At 35.3% G+C, this 14,357-nt stretch overlaps 1 protein-coding gene across 1 annotated transcript; it reads right to left on the bottom strand.

Moving 5' to 3' along the window:
- Positions 1-8,978: 8,978 nt before the first annotated feature.
- Positions 8,979-13,611, bottom strand: LOC121768531. Its single transcript, XM_042165066.1, has 12 exons — positions 13,497-13,611; positions 13,296-13,359; positions 12,069-12,782; positions 11,862-11,966; positions 11,575-11,727; positions 11,319-11,396; positions 10,700-10,792; positions 10,487-10,606; positions 10,313-10,390; positions 9,759-9,938; positions 9,532-9,633; positions 8,979-9,445 (listed from the first exon to the last, which is right to left on the bottom strand). Exons 1-12 carry the CDS (start codon positions 13,505-13,507, stop codon positions 9,212-9,214), a joined length of 1,932 nt encoding a protein of 643 aa, XP_042021000.1. The 5' UTR covers positions 13,508-13,611; the 3' UTR covers positions 8,979-9,211.
- Between the last annotated feature and the right edge of the window lie 746 nt (positions 13,612-14,357).

The following is a 14,357-nucleotide window of genomic DNA, read 5'->3' as shown; positions in this document are numbered from 1 at the left end:
ATGGTCTCATTTTAGTATGTAAGTGAAAAATCTTAACTAGAGCATGGATAACGGTGAACCAAAAATAGTTCACACTCAACTCGTTTTGCAAGGATCTCTTCCCAAACAAGGGCGGACACATATGTGAAGAGAGGGGAGGGTTTTGGCCTCTAATAAATTTATTTTTTAAATATTTTCTTTCATAAAGTTTTATAGTATATTTTATTCATAGTTTATACATAGTTTATTCATAGTTCCTTAAAAATAGAAACTTTTCTCTTCAGAAACTTTCTTTATTTTCTTTTTCTCTAATAAGGTGGGACTCATTCTCCACTAACACACTTTTCTATCTATTTCTCTTTTACTTTACCAATTTTGCATTAAAATCTGTCATTTCAAATGTTCTTATTTTTTTGGAAACGGAAGGAGTATAATTATATTAAAGCCCTAATTAGCAATCTAAATCACACAAAAAATTAATTTTTAAACAAGAGTGAACTACATCAAATATCCCTAACGTTTCCAAAATATCCTTTAAGGTTAGGGTTATGTGGAGATATTTTTTTTGTTAGGGGCCTGCAACGGAACTTTTGGAAACGTTAGGGATATTTGATGTAGTTCACTCTTTAAACAATATTTTGAAAATATAGCCCCTACTAATGCTCATTTCTACATCCGCCCCTGCTCCCAGCAAGCTGCTCGCTTTGAGGAGGTGGGGCTGAGCCATATCTCCAAAAGCTCGGATAGTCGAGAGCCGAGTTGTTGAGGGTTCGGCCTCTGGTCAAGGAGTCGGGAGCCAGTTCAGGACGCCATTCGACTGGGATAAAGACGACAAAGGCTTGAGGCAGGGGATGAGGCGGGTTGATCAAGCCAAAAGCCCCACCTCGCTCTTCAACCGTAATATTTTTACCAGGATAGTTGATGCAAGTCGTAGCTGCCGACAATACCTATGACGTAGACAAAAAAAAGTGCCATATGACCAGGTTGTTGAGCTTTTCCAACATCAATTGGGCTTCCCCCAACTTCACCACTGTTATAGTAATTATTTTTTTGGTAATTTTTAGGATTTTTTATTATATAAACTTTAATTTTTAGGATTTTCTGTTATGTAACTTTTAATTTTTAGAAATTTTAATTATGCAATTTTCAGTTTTTAATTAAGTATTTTAAATAAAATATTTTTTAATTAATTATATTTTAAAATTGGAGAAATGAAATAGTGAGATCTATGAATAGTTGGAGTAAAGATGGTGGGGAGATGATAGGTTGTAGCTTTGTAGTCGTAGGTGTTATCTTTTCATTAAGAGATAAAATAAAAAATAAATGAAATAATGAGATCCATGAATAGTTGGAGTAAAGATGGTGGAGAGATGATAGGTTGTAGCCTTGTAGTTGTAGGTGTTATCTTTTCAGTAAGTGATAAAATAAAAAATGATACAAGATCCATGAATGAGAGATGGAAGAGTATAAGGTAGTTATATAATAATGTCATGGAAAATGTCATGCAGTATTTTTTAATTATGTTTCAGTTGGTGTTCTCGCATTAAGTTAATTATGTGCGATATAGAATGTGTTATATTGCTAAGTCACCCTTAAATTGCTAATTACAATAAGTGATAACCGTTAGACCTACAAATTAAGAGTAAAGAGTCAAGACCTTTCAAGCTCTGACTATCAATATGCAAAAAAATATTAATTAGGATATTAATATCAATTAATATCAAATTAGTTATAACTAACTTTTGAAAAATATCTCAAAACTTTAAATGCATATAAAAATCTCGATTTAAATTATTTTTTCGCACAACATATATCAAGTTAAAGATAATTTTATAAGGATTCTAACGAGATCCTACATACATATGTTTCGATGTCAAAACACATGCAACAAAGAAATGAGTCATCTTAACTGAGACGTAGGGAGTATTCAATATCGTGCTTGTACAATGTTAATATGAAATTATGTTGTCATTGTCATGTTTTCTTGTTGATATATTAATACACTATTGATATTGTCTTCTTAAACCCTAAATTAATAATTGTTATTATATTTTTAATATTAAAAATGGAAAACAAAATTACACATGTCAATATATAGACCATTAGATTTTTAAAATCATATGTTCTTAAATTAGTTATAGTTAGTAATTAAGGGATAAGTTAACAAATGATCACATCAGTGTGATATAAATATATATTTCCTATATAAATATATACATACTATTAAATTATTTTTTCGTTACAATTTCAAGGTATTTACTTTGTACGAGTGATTATCTTAACTAGTGTTAACCCACGTGCGATGTACGATGGAATATTTTTTTCGTCATACAGTTTTAAATTGTTAATTGATTAGTTAAAATAAAAAAATAATAAAACTATATACTCCATCCGTCTCACAAGAATATGCACTATTTCATTTTTAGTCCGTCCCATAAGAATATGCATTTTCTAATTTTGAAAAGTCTTTTCTCTCTAATGAGGTGAGACTCATTCTCCACTAACAATACTTTAATTACTTTTTCTCTCCACATCTTTCTTACTTTACCAATTTTATATTAAAACTCGTGCCGAACCCAAAGTACATATTCTTTGGGGACGGAGGGAGTAATATTTAAAAATAGAAAAATATATAATAATAATTCAATAAATATATGCTCCTCAATTCATTTTACACCTAAAGACATAAAATTAAACATATTTGAAATGGAATCAAGACGAAAACAATTATTTGGACAACCATAAAGAGACTATATCAAGTGTTAACACTTTCGAAAAATATGTTTAAAACAATCCTTCATATTTCTCTACTAAATATAATGTAAATCACACTTTTAACAAAATAATAAATCGATAACTCATAATATTCAAAACGTCAAAATTATGACCATAAAAAAATTCAAATGATAAACTACACAAAAAACATTACATTAATTGATTGAATCAACACTACTATTATTTAATGAATAACGATAGCCCTTTTGAACGTTGGAATGTTTATCTTTATTTATTGCACTTGTAAACGTAGTTTAGTGGAACATGAAACATCTATACTATTTTTATGCTATTTTACCATTCTCAATATTGCAAATTTTCTTTTTGTAAAAATATACTTAATATAATATATATTTTACTCAGCATGATCACCTATAGATAAAATAATTAGATTCTCTATATAAAATCAATTGTATCCCTAAACAATTAAGTGCTAAATCCTAATTTCAACAATTGTATTATTAGTAAACCAAAATTTGGTAGCTGATACGAACCTCTATTAGTTTAGATATTATAGGGATTTAGCATATCTTTTTCTATATCTTTGTTTTCTTGTTCATTAAGTCAGTAGCATTATAAATAGGATAGACTGTTATCTTTTTTATTCATTTTTTCAATTAATGAAATATTTTCTCTCTCAAATATAACGTGTGTTTTCTAATCCTAATTTTGGATTCCCTCCGCCGATCCTAATTGGACGCCGGAGTATTCTATCAATCGTCGAGTTATCTGCCCGACGGGAGCGACTCCCGCGCACAGAAACTCTGCAATCGTCCGCCGAGCCTATTGGCCGCCGGAAATTTATCTCCACCGCCGAGCGAAACTCGCCGCCGGTGCTTGTTAAGGGAAACGTCCTTAACAACTGGTGCTTTCATCCAGAGCTCAGCATCCTCCGTCTGCGTTCATCCATATCCCCAAATAAATCACCACCATTTCTACCACAACCACGATTCAGTCCGTCGACATGTCATACGACTACGCCAGCTATTGCCATCGTAAATACAATTTCCCTCAACTCGTGCAGCCGTTTCACCCTTGCCATACCCGACAGCCCACTTGTTGGGACCCACCATGGACCCGTCGGACCACTGCATATCAACATTCTTCATCCTACGAGCTAGATATGTACTCGCCATCACCGCCCAAGCGCCGACCTACCTGTTGGGACCCACCGGCGCAACAGCAGGACCGCGGCTACCCGACCGTTGACCGGCCCCGACGCTCGGAGACGTGCTGGGACCGACCTCGCCCTCGGGAGGAGGTGAGAGCGCGAGTCCAGCCCGCCTCCCACCAGCCCCGCTACTCCACCGAAAAGCCAATGCGAGACCTGTACAGTCAGCCCGCACGTGTGACCAGTCAAACTCCGGAGCAGCCACGCCTGCCTCTAATACGGGTCTCCCAGGCGGAGAAGTCAGAACGGTCCAGGTTGGGTCTCTGCTGGCACTGTCCCGAGAAATGGGTGATGAGACATGTGTGTAAACAACGCATTCTCTGTTATGCGGATGATGGGGATGAGTTTGAGGAGAACATTCAAGATGAGAATTTAGCCGAAGAGAAAACTGATAATACTCCCACGATAGTATTCGGTGATGATGTTCCCAATGACATTACCGACGCTCCTCTTGATGTTCCAAACAACGAGTCCCCTGGAGAGTTCCTCAAGAACAAAGGGATTGTCAAGAACGACAATGAGCCACCGCAAGTGCTCGTTGGGGTATCTGATGAGAAGATTGGTGAAAATGAGGAGACAATGCTAGAAGATAAAGAGGAGGATGGTTCTATTGGTGAAGTGGAGACGATAATCGCCTCACTCAATGTTGTTCAAGTGTCATCCCAAAATGTTGTTGGAAATTGTTTGGGCAAGAAAGGAGATGGTGCTTACACCGAATTGCCCGTAATTGCTTGTGTCAATGTGGATTTGAATGTCGGTGATGTTCCAAGTATGAATTATCGATCAACATCGCTCGACAAAGATGCAAGATTAATCCCTCTGAGTAATGACATGCCATGCTTGGGCATTCTGGGAGGCGTGGACAAGCTTTTCGATTTGGCAAGGAATTTTTCCGCCAAAGTTGGGTCTCCTTTGTTGATTTTTTATGGAAGTGAAGAAGGGAGACGTTCAACTGTTCGGTGTGTGTTTGATCCAGGAGGAGTTGCCTCGCCGAAGCTTCTGCTTTCAACTCTCCTTTTTGCTTCGTGGTTCCCACCTTGAGGACAAGGTGGATTTTAACCGTGGGGGAGTTGATACGAACCTCTATTAGTTTAGATATTATAGGGATTTAGCATATCTTTTTCTATATCTTTGTTTTCTTGTTCATTAAGTCAGTAGCATTATAAATAGGATAGACTGTTATCTTTTTTATTCATTTTTTCAATTAATGAAATATTTTCTCTCCCAAATATAACGTGTGTTTTCTAATCCTAATTTTGGATTCCCTCCGCCGATCCTAATTGGACGCCGGAGTATTCTATCAATCGTCGAGTTATCTGCCCGACGGGAGCGACTCCCGCGCACAGAAACTCTGCAATCGTCCGCCGAGCCTATTGGCCGCCGGAAATTTATCTCCACCGCCGAGCGAAACTCGCCGCCGGTGCTTGTTAAGGGAAACGTCCTTAACAGTAGCATACTATTATATTTTGTTTGAACAACTAATTGTTTGATCATTCGATTTTGATAGGTTTAATTATCTCATTGCAAATATACATATTATGCACCACTTATTAATTCATCATAAGTGATAAAATATTATTTTTTGTGTAACACCACTTAATATAATTATACTGTGACAATATAAATATACAAAAATAATAAATTGTTTAAAGATAGAAGATAAATATTATGCATGTTTCAAGTTAAGGATGTTAAAATTCTTCCATCTCTAAGAATTGTAAGAAATATTAGGATACAATTCTTGAACCAAATACATGCGGTACTCTAACTATTGTAATCAAAGAAAAAAACAATAACAAATGAAATGGAAATTACAATCAAAATTATAAAAATAAATCGAACTATAAATCTAGTCGAGAAAAACCCGCTTTTCGCAAGACAAATTACATCACGGTTAGTGCTCTCGATTTGACGTATTATCCCCAAATATGAAACGACTTCCTCCTAACGTATATAACATTTCAAACCCGCTAGGCACTGATGAACTTGATGGAGCTCCAAAAATTGAGCAATATAATGTTCCTAAAATACACAATAAAATGTTGAGAGCTTGAGAAAGAATGAAGCATGCTTTTGGTAGTGTGTAATTCATCCACAACTCTATGCCTTTTATAGGCACAAAATTAGGATATGAGAGATCATGAAATTAAAACATCATAAATTATAAAATTAAGAGAATAGATGTTACAACTTTTGTTAAATGCTCATTATCCTATTTAAAGATTTGTAACCGTTTACTCATTGTAATACTTTAAAAATTAGTCAAAGTCATCATTAAAATATTTAAATTCATGCCTAAAACTTAAAAATATTTAAATTTATTATCAAAACTCTTAAATTCCCATATCTATTTTTTCCCACATCTATTTTTTGACCATGTATTTGAAAATGATGCCTAATTAAATTATTAGATGCAAAATTAAGGTAATTTAGTGCAAAATCCTAATAGGCGGTTACATCGCCAAAAGGCCCAAAACTAATTTAATACTAATTTAATAATTTTTATTTATTGTATTTACATCCCCTGCACAAAATAATTATTCAAATCCTCCCAAACTCGCGTTTTATGTATATTTTATGTATGTAGAGATTAGCATATCAAGCCGATAAAAAACAAGTCTTCTACTATATCTCACACCTACAAACAAACATGCACTTACAATAAGGATGGTGGAAAATGGCGGATGTAGAAATAAATTTTAGCATGGGCTTTACTAAAAATTTTCATTATCAATATTAATATATACTATATTAATATATAAATTAATTTATATTAATATATATTAATATAAATAAAATTAATATATATATATATATATGTTAAAAATCCCAATAACAATAATAAAATTGTATAAATATTTAATACATAAAGTGCCAACATAAATACTATAATTCAAATCCAATTCAACTTCTTGCATACTAATTTCCACTAATTCAACAATTCTAGCACTTAGAGAAGATAGAAGATGAATAATTATCCTTTGATATTTTTTCAAAAAAAATATTTCATTTCTATATAAGAAAAAATTACTAAATTAATTAAAAATGTAAACTTTACTCCTAGAAATGTAGTTTATTTTCTATAAGAATATTAGAATGTAAGTTTACTTTCTATAAGAAATTAAAATTATGAAAACCACACAAAAAAACTTTTAAATAGTTCAATAAACCATAAAATACTATATAAATTAACCTTAAGAATGTAATACAGTAACTATGACAAAAGAAAAGGGGAAGAATGGACTCACCAATTAAAGTAGTAAAGAAGAGCCATAAAATCGTTAGTCAAGTATAATTTGTGGAAACGATTTCAAATTTAAGTGTTATACTTATACTGTTATGAAAAGTGGAACACGTTTCAATAGGGATAAGGGATTGTCTTTTCAGATTTTATTACTATTATTATTTTTATATTCATTAAACAACTTTTTGTTATTTAATCTTCTTCCCAACCCCAACAGCGCAGCGGCCATTGTTATATACATTTTTCGCTGCAATTTTCAATTTCAGCCCCTCCTTTCAGTTAAATTCTAACAATTTAGACATCTAACACATTAATTTGGTGAGGGCTAAAGTTACTTTCAAAGAAAATTTAAATATTTTTGAAGTAGAAATATATTTTTAAAAAAAAAAGGTTTGGGAGCGGCTTCTCCTCATGTGTGTGTGTCCGCCACTGATGGTGGACAAACAATAATTATCTAATAAATTAATCAAATTCAGTTTTGACGGACCATATTCCATTTAATTGTAATACTGATTCTTTAATCTCACATGCAATTAACAAGTCGATATCCAAACCAATGTTTTTAACATTGTTACCCTATATTTAGACATGCCCAAGGTTTACCGAACCGGCGGTTAAAACCGAAATCGTAACCGCCGATTACGGTTTCGAACCGAAATCGTGAGAATTTACTCGAACTGAAACCGTCGATTTTTGAACCGTGGTTCGGTCCAGGTTCAAAAATTTTCGAATCGAAACTGTGCTGGAACCGCCGGTTCCAAACCGGAACCGCGTAAAATTGCCGGAAAACCGTGAAACCAAGCCGAAACCGCAAAAAACCGGCGGTTCGGAACCGTGAAAAACCGTAAAAAACCGACGGTTCGGAACCGGAACCGAAACCGAAACCGGCGGTTTTGGAACTGGAGCCTTAACAGCGAAACACCCTCGCGGTCCGGTTCCGGTTCGGCAATTTCCAAAATTGGAACCGGCGGTTCCGGAACCGTGAGCACCTCTACCTATATTAATAGTACTCCTTCTTAAACCGACATTTTGCTTAATCAAGAAGAATGAACTATTCCCGAATTGTTCAGATCCGACGGTTCGTTGGCAACCAACATGGTCCATTTTGTTTTGCCTGTCAAATTTTTTTGGCTCTTAAACCAATTTTTGACACCTTGCTATTCATTATTCATCAGAGTACAACATAAATATTACTACTATCATCCTCTTACTCTACTAGAATTTCAATTAAACGTAATTATGATTTAAAAAAACACAGTATTCAACAGATGATGGGGCCATTTTTGCACATTTCTACATAATTTAGTGAATACAGTATTAGATTAGGTATGACATCCAATCCACACGAAAGTCTACAATAATGAATAATATAGCAAGTTGGTCAATTGATCATCGGCTTGGTATAATCTTTCGAAATATTATTAAAACTAACGAATAAAATTATATTCTTGCATATTATTAAAATTTTAAAAAATGTTTGACTTAATAAAAGAAATTGATAGAAAAAGTAGTGGAAGACGAGTTCTATTTTTTTATACTTATTTTATAATAAAATGTGAGTGGAGGGTAGTGTGGAGTCCACGTACCAAAAATGGTAAAATTTGAAATGGAACATTCATTGGCAAAAGGACAAAAAAGGAAAAATGAGATTATCCAATCCTTCTATCACCATGAAAACAGAAGACTCTACGTCCCCGGCACGATTTTTTATAAGACGCCAAATTGCTCAAACTAGAAGGCGTTGGCCGAGGCAGCAAATGTGCCTTGTTATTGTAGGCAGAACCAGGACCGAATAAACACGACAAACGATACACATAACGAAGTCACCTTTCGCAAAAATATTCTACATCAGAAGTCACAGGTAAGCTCCAGTTCACACATTATGTAGTCTCTGGAAATAAATTTAGGACTTTATTTTTCATGGAGCCGTACAACAGTATAAAGAAGGGAAAGAAACCGCTGCATTTGGTTTTGAGTTACTTTATAGGCTGGAGACGAACCTTTGTGGCTTCAGAAAATCGAACATTGACATGTTGGTGGGTTCAGGTTAAGCTGATAGAAGTGGCGTAGGACTGCAAGACCGTCAAAGCTTGCTCTGTGATGGCTCTGTCCCTAGCTCGCCTGACCCAATCGGTAACGACTTCTGCTGCCTGGCTGCCTCTAACCCCGTTCTCAAGAGTATCTGCAGCTTCGCATAGTTTGCCTTGAGCTAACAAAATCTCGACTCTGGTTATGACAGATTCAACTCCTTCGCCCAACTGATCAACCTCCTTAACCTGAATTCGGAATGAAATATTCATAGTTGTGAGGTTGTATTTTGTAATCCGAGTAAGGGCACTTAACTGCAAGGCTAAAAATGCACCTTTAACCAAGAAGCAACTTGAGCCAATGAGTGTGACAATATCCCTCCGCCACCAGGTGGGATTAAACTGAAGTGCCTCAGTGTCCCCTTCATGGCATCAAACTGCAAAAAATATGAGATATACACTGTAAATTTCTTCGAAGCCATGCCGCGCGCACACACGCTGGGTGCATTTACAATAAAAGCATCTGCAATGGGTAAAATCAACATTGAATAGACAAACACACCTTGTGATTCAATTGGGACAGGGTATCTGTTCCATATTTTTTAGTGTCTTCAGGAAGTGACGATAGAACTAGAGGTATAAGTGAGTCTTTGTCAATGCCTTCAAGATGATCGCGGACAGTCTCTATTTCCTTTTTAATTGGCAACCCTTTGGATAGTGCATCCTCCAGTGCCAGTGCACCCTGCGACATGCGTGATTAAAGGAAATCAGTTGGCTGAGTTACATCATATCAGTGGTCAGCCCAAAACATGTTGTACCTTCTAAGGAATAGGAAAACATTGTAAGCATAGTTACACACTGCATTTGATTTTAAGTGCTATTTTACAGTTTTACTCACTTCTTCTCTCGCTTTTTTCATGACTTATGATATACCAGCTCATACACTTGCTCTAATAAAAAAACTGTTTACTTTTATCTTGATTGAACAACAAAGAGGTGAAAGACAAGTTAGATTCATGTTCAGCTAAGAAAATAACGGCCAATAAGCTAAGAGTAAAGTAGATTCAGGGTCACATCTAGAAGCATGTAATAGCTAATATGGAAGTGTACACTTACCAGAGCAAGCTTGTGCACAGAGTGACTCTGGCGAGCTTCTTCAGAGCGCGCATAAAATGCCATGCACAGCGCATTTATCTGCATAGAATGGGAAGGGTCATTAACTTATGATTGAAAGTTTTTGGTAGAGGTTTAATGACTTCACAATGAAATCAACATTAGCAAGTATCATACATGAAGATTGGCTTCAGCCATTTTCTCAATCTGGGAAGCCTTCTCACTTGAAATTGCCGCAGCCAGTTCAGCTTTGGCTATATCTTGCATTTCCTTCAGTCTTTGTTCCACTTCCATTTCCTGCACATAGAATTCCAGAAATTGAATCGGTAGATCAACATCGTCGAAAAAATTACATTTCATAGAGTATTGTCTAAAACATTACGTTGATACCTTCTGCTCAAGTTCAGTTTTGAGTTGCTCTTCTAATGTTTCTTGAAGAGATTTGAGTGTGGCAGCTGCTTTAACCCGTTCTTTTGTTAATTCCTGTGAATATTTCAATAACGAACAATTTCAGGGGCAAGATAACTAATTTTGCTTCAAACAGAACAAAGAACCCTATTATCTTTCTGGCCCCCCTATTATGTTTCTGGTCTGGAATGAAGATATTCCACTTCCAGAAGCAGTTTCTTTCCAAGGTATTCCTCAGCTAACTACGGATGTGAATTACTTTTGATTTTCAAGCACAACATGTGAGTAAAATCATGACACACAGATTACACTTTTTAAGCACTCAGAGGCCGGTGCAAATTGAGGACAGAGTAGATGAGTTAAAAGAAAAGTGAAAAACCTGGAATAATTTATGCATGCATTCATACACAATGAATCGGGAGATCTGAGTAAAACTTGCTTACTACTTTGAGCAAAATGAATGAGAAAAAGGAGGGGTAAATGCTAGTAGTATAATTTTTCCACCAGATTGATTGTGACAAACGAAGCAATGAAGATATAAGAAAAGACATCAGGCACACTGAATTACATTCAACTGGGAGCCAAAGGAAGAAGTTTGAACCTTATCCAAAATGGCTTCCCTCTCAGCATACATGAGTTCCCTGACTCGTGCGTCCTTAAGTTCCTTTTCATATTTCTCCTGAAGAGTAGATGAACTTGTTATGTGAAACATAAAGTATGATATACAAGTATAAATACAACTCAAGTCATGACATTTAAAAAGAAGTCCTCCCAATGAGACATTATCACAATGCAACTGAAAAGTAAAACTTCAATAAACTACATGAGTGAGTGTGCGTGTGTGTGTGTCTCCTGACCTTCATTGCTCTCTTTTCTTCGGCAAAAGAACGAGCGTCCATCTCTGCTTGCCTTTGTTCAGCAGCATGTATGGCTTGCAAGAAGTCAATAATCAGGTTCCCATCATTTGTTATGTAACCACCATGGGCATCTTCTACTGTGGAACTAGTGCCCTTCAATAGTTCAATATCAGATGTAAAAAGTATATCTGTTAAAAGATCCATCTTCTGTGATAGCAATGAGGTTATTGCTTAATAAACAAGTACAACACTAAAATCTTCTTCATAACTATTTAGCAGATATTAACCTCATGATTTTTTGATGAAGATGAAGCAAATTCTTCAGATTTGTCTTTTAATAGATAATCGTCGAGGAGTGAATCAGATTTTTGTGCTATACCATCCTGGAAAACCTAGAAAAAGTTGCACCACAAGAAATCTTGAATGATCCACCAGAAAACAAAAAATGAAAACAATGCAAGAGAAATTGAACATTGCCTAAACTAAAATTTTACCCCTTGTATGTCATCAGTTGTGGTTGGCTTGCTTTGTACAGATGTTACAACAGAGTCTGCAGAAGTATTATCAGCTGAAGTAAAAGTGGTTGTGGTCTCGGTTTCCTTGCGCTCTGGCTCATCAACTCCCAAACCCAGGCCCTTCAGATCAACACTTTCTTCAGCCGGTTTACCAGTTTCATCACCTGATAATGAGCTGCTTTGAGGAACATTAGGAATATCGCCACTTTCAACATGATCGACATTCAATAGTGTCTCAACTGCAGCACGTTTTTCTTGAAAACTTTTCTCTTCTTCAGTTCTCATCGAGTCTCCTGGAACATGTGGCTCTGCATGTGTTTCAGCATCTTGTTTGCCATGATCCACAAGGGGACTTGATTCACCTGATTGCCTTGAGCTGTTCTCAGGACTCACAGTAATCATCCCACTAGCTGGATTGTATGTGTCTTTTTGTCCTGGAAACGCCTCCGTAGCCTTATCACCAATCCCAGCGTTGGTGTATTCCCTGATGCTTTCTTTTTGTTTCCCAATGTACTCATCAAGAGCACCATAATAGTACGCAGCCAGGAGGACAGAGCCCAACGCAAGACCTCCAGTGAGAATCTTTGGTACACGGCTCTGAGGTTCAGGGGTGTTGCTTCCTGGATCTAGCTTCTTTGGTCCATTCTTCGGAGAAACAGAAAATTCCCTTCTCGAAGAAAGGTATGAAGGTATCTGCATATTACACCAATTTTTAGAAGAAAACAACTTAAACAATCAGACTAGTAACTTAGATGCCGACATACACCCCCCACCCCCTACATACATCTAGGGAGCTTCAGGAAAGTAGCAAGCCAAGGAAATCTGATATCTACACTTTTTGTGCTAATTCATGTTTTACTTTCTAATCTTCACCAAAACAAAACCATTCATTTACCTCATTACAATTTCTTACTAATGCATCACTCATACATAGCATCAAAGCTATTCCACCAATATACCATCAATCAGAAACTGAAAAAACATTACCAGAACATAAAGATTTGCTGTGTCTTTCCAAATTAAAAATAATACTAAAAGATATGTTTATTAAAATAGCATCATTTCTCTATCCTAGTCAATACCCTAAAGCAAATTCAGATTCCGAGAAAATTCATAATAATGCAGCAGAAACAAACATCAGCAATAATCATATTTTATTAATTATTGACACACAGGCACACTAATACAACAAAATTGAATGGACACCTGAGTTGTAGCTTGAAATGGAAGCCTACTGAATGAATTACGGGATGCGAGCAGTGTAAGTGACCTACAAAATCGTTGCCCAACAAAATTTAACAACGAGAATGAAAATTAAAAACAAAAACCCTTGATTCAATCAAATTAATCAGAATACAAAAAAAAAACAATCATTCGTTTCATATATGGAGTGAATCACGTTGATACCTGCGTAACATTGCGAAATTAGCTTCTGAAATTCAGCGGTGCGATGAAGAGGATTTATATTGTATTTGTACGGGTATGGGAACTGTGCTGTGCACCAAACGGTGTCGTTCCATCTCTATTTGTACAAAAATCAGTCAAATATAGTTCTCAACTTCCCATCACATTTTTTCATTTTATTTATTCCCTTTTTGGGAAACAGTTAAACGAAATTTTAATCAAAATTTAGTTATCAGTATGCCGGTGGGGATCAGCTAAGGCATAAGCTAAGCCACCACATAATACACTAATGAAAAATAGACATGTGGAATATATTTATAAAACAAATAAAAGACTTAAAGTATAAATAAGTATAATGCATCTTATGCTACACCAATATTAATTAGACACATGGACAATCTTTAATATTGACTAAAGAGGATTAAAACTAACATCCGTTCACTATTTTAGTTAGAAAACCCCTTCATTTAACGCCAATTCCAAGTATTTGTGGTTAAGATGTTGAATTTTCCTTCTCCCACGGTTTTATACATACTTTTTTAATTCCATGTAATTAATGTCTTTTTTTATCATCTGCTGCTACTGTTTTTTTTAATACTAGTGGTATGTTTTAAGAGGTAAATATGAAATCGTATTTAGTAATGAGAAGCTGCAAATATTAACACCTCAAACAGATTTGCCAAACACTGAACTGCTAACTCAACTCCATCCATTCAATAATAAAACCTAAATCATGCTATTTGATCTGTAGAAAGAAATCAGATTGATATCAAGAAAAAATCATTTATCAGAATGAGAAGCTGCAAATATTAACACCCCAAACAGAATGTTCCTATCAACACAATAAAAGTAGTTAAAACAATA

Source organism: Salvia splendens, chromosome 15 (assembly GCF_004379255.2).
Source record: "Salvia splendens isolate huo1 chromosome 15, SspV2, whole genome shotgun sequence".
Taxonomy (NCBI): Eukaryota; Viridiplantae; Streptophyta; class Magnoliopsida; order Lamiales; family Lamiaceae; genus Salvia; species Salvia splendens.
Note: the sequence above shows the minus strand (reverse complement) of the source record. Positions and strands in the feature narration are given on the sequence as shown.

Excerpts from the sequence above, each read along its gene's own strand:
- LOC121768531 (XM_042165066.1), bottom strand. Across the intron at positions 11,967-12,068 it reads CAACTGATGACATACAAGGG|GTTTTCCAGGATGGTATAGC; the intron begins GTAAAATTTTAG and ends AACTTTTTCTAG. Across the intron at positions 10,391-10,486 it reads TGGCTGAAGCCAATCTTCAT|ATAAATGCGCTGTGCATGGC; the intron begins GTATGATACTTG and ends CATTCTATGCAG.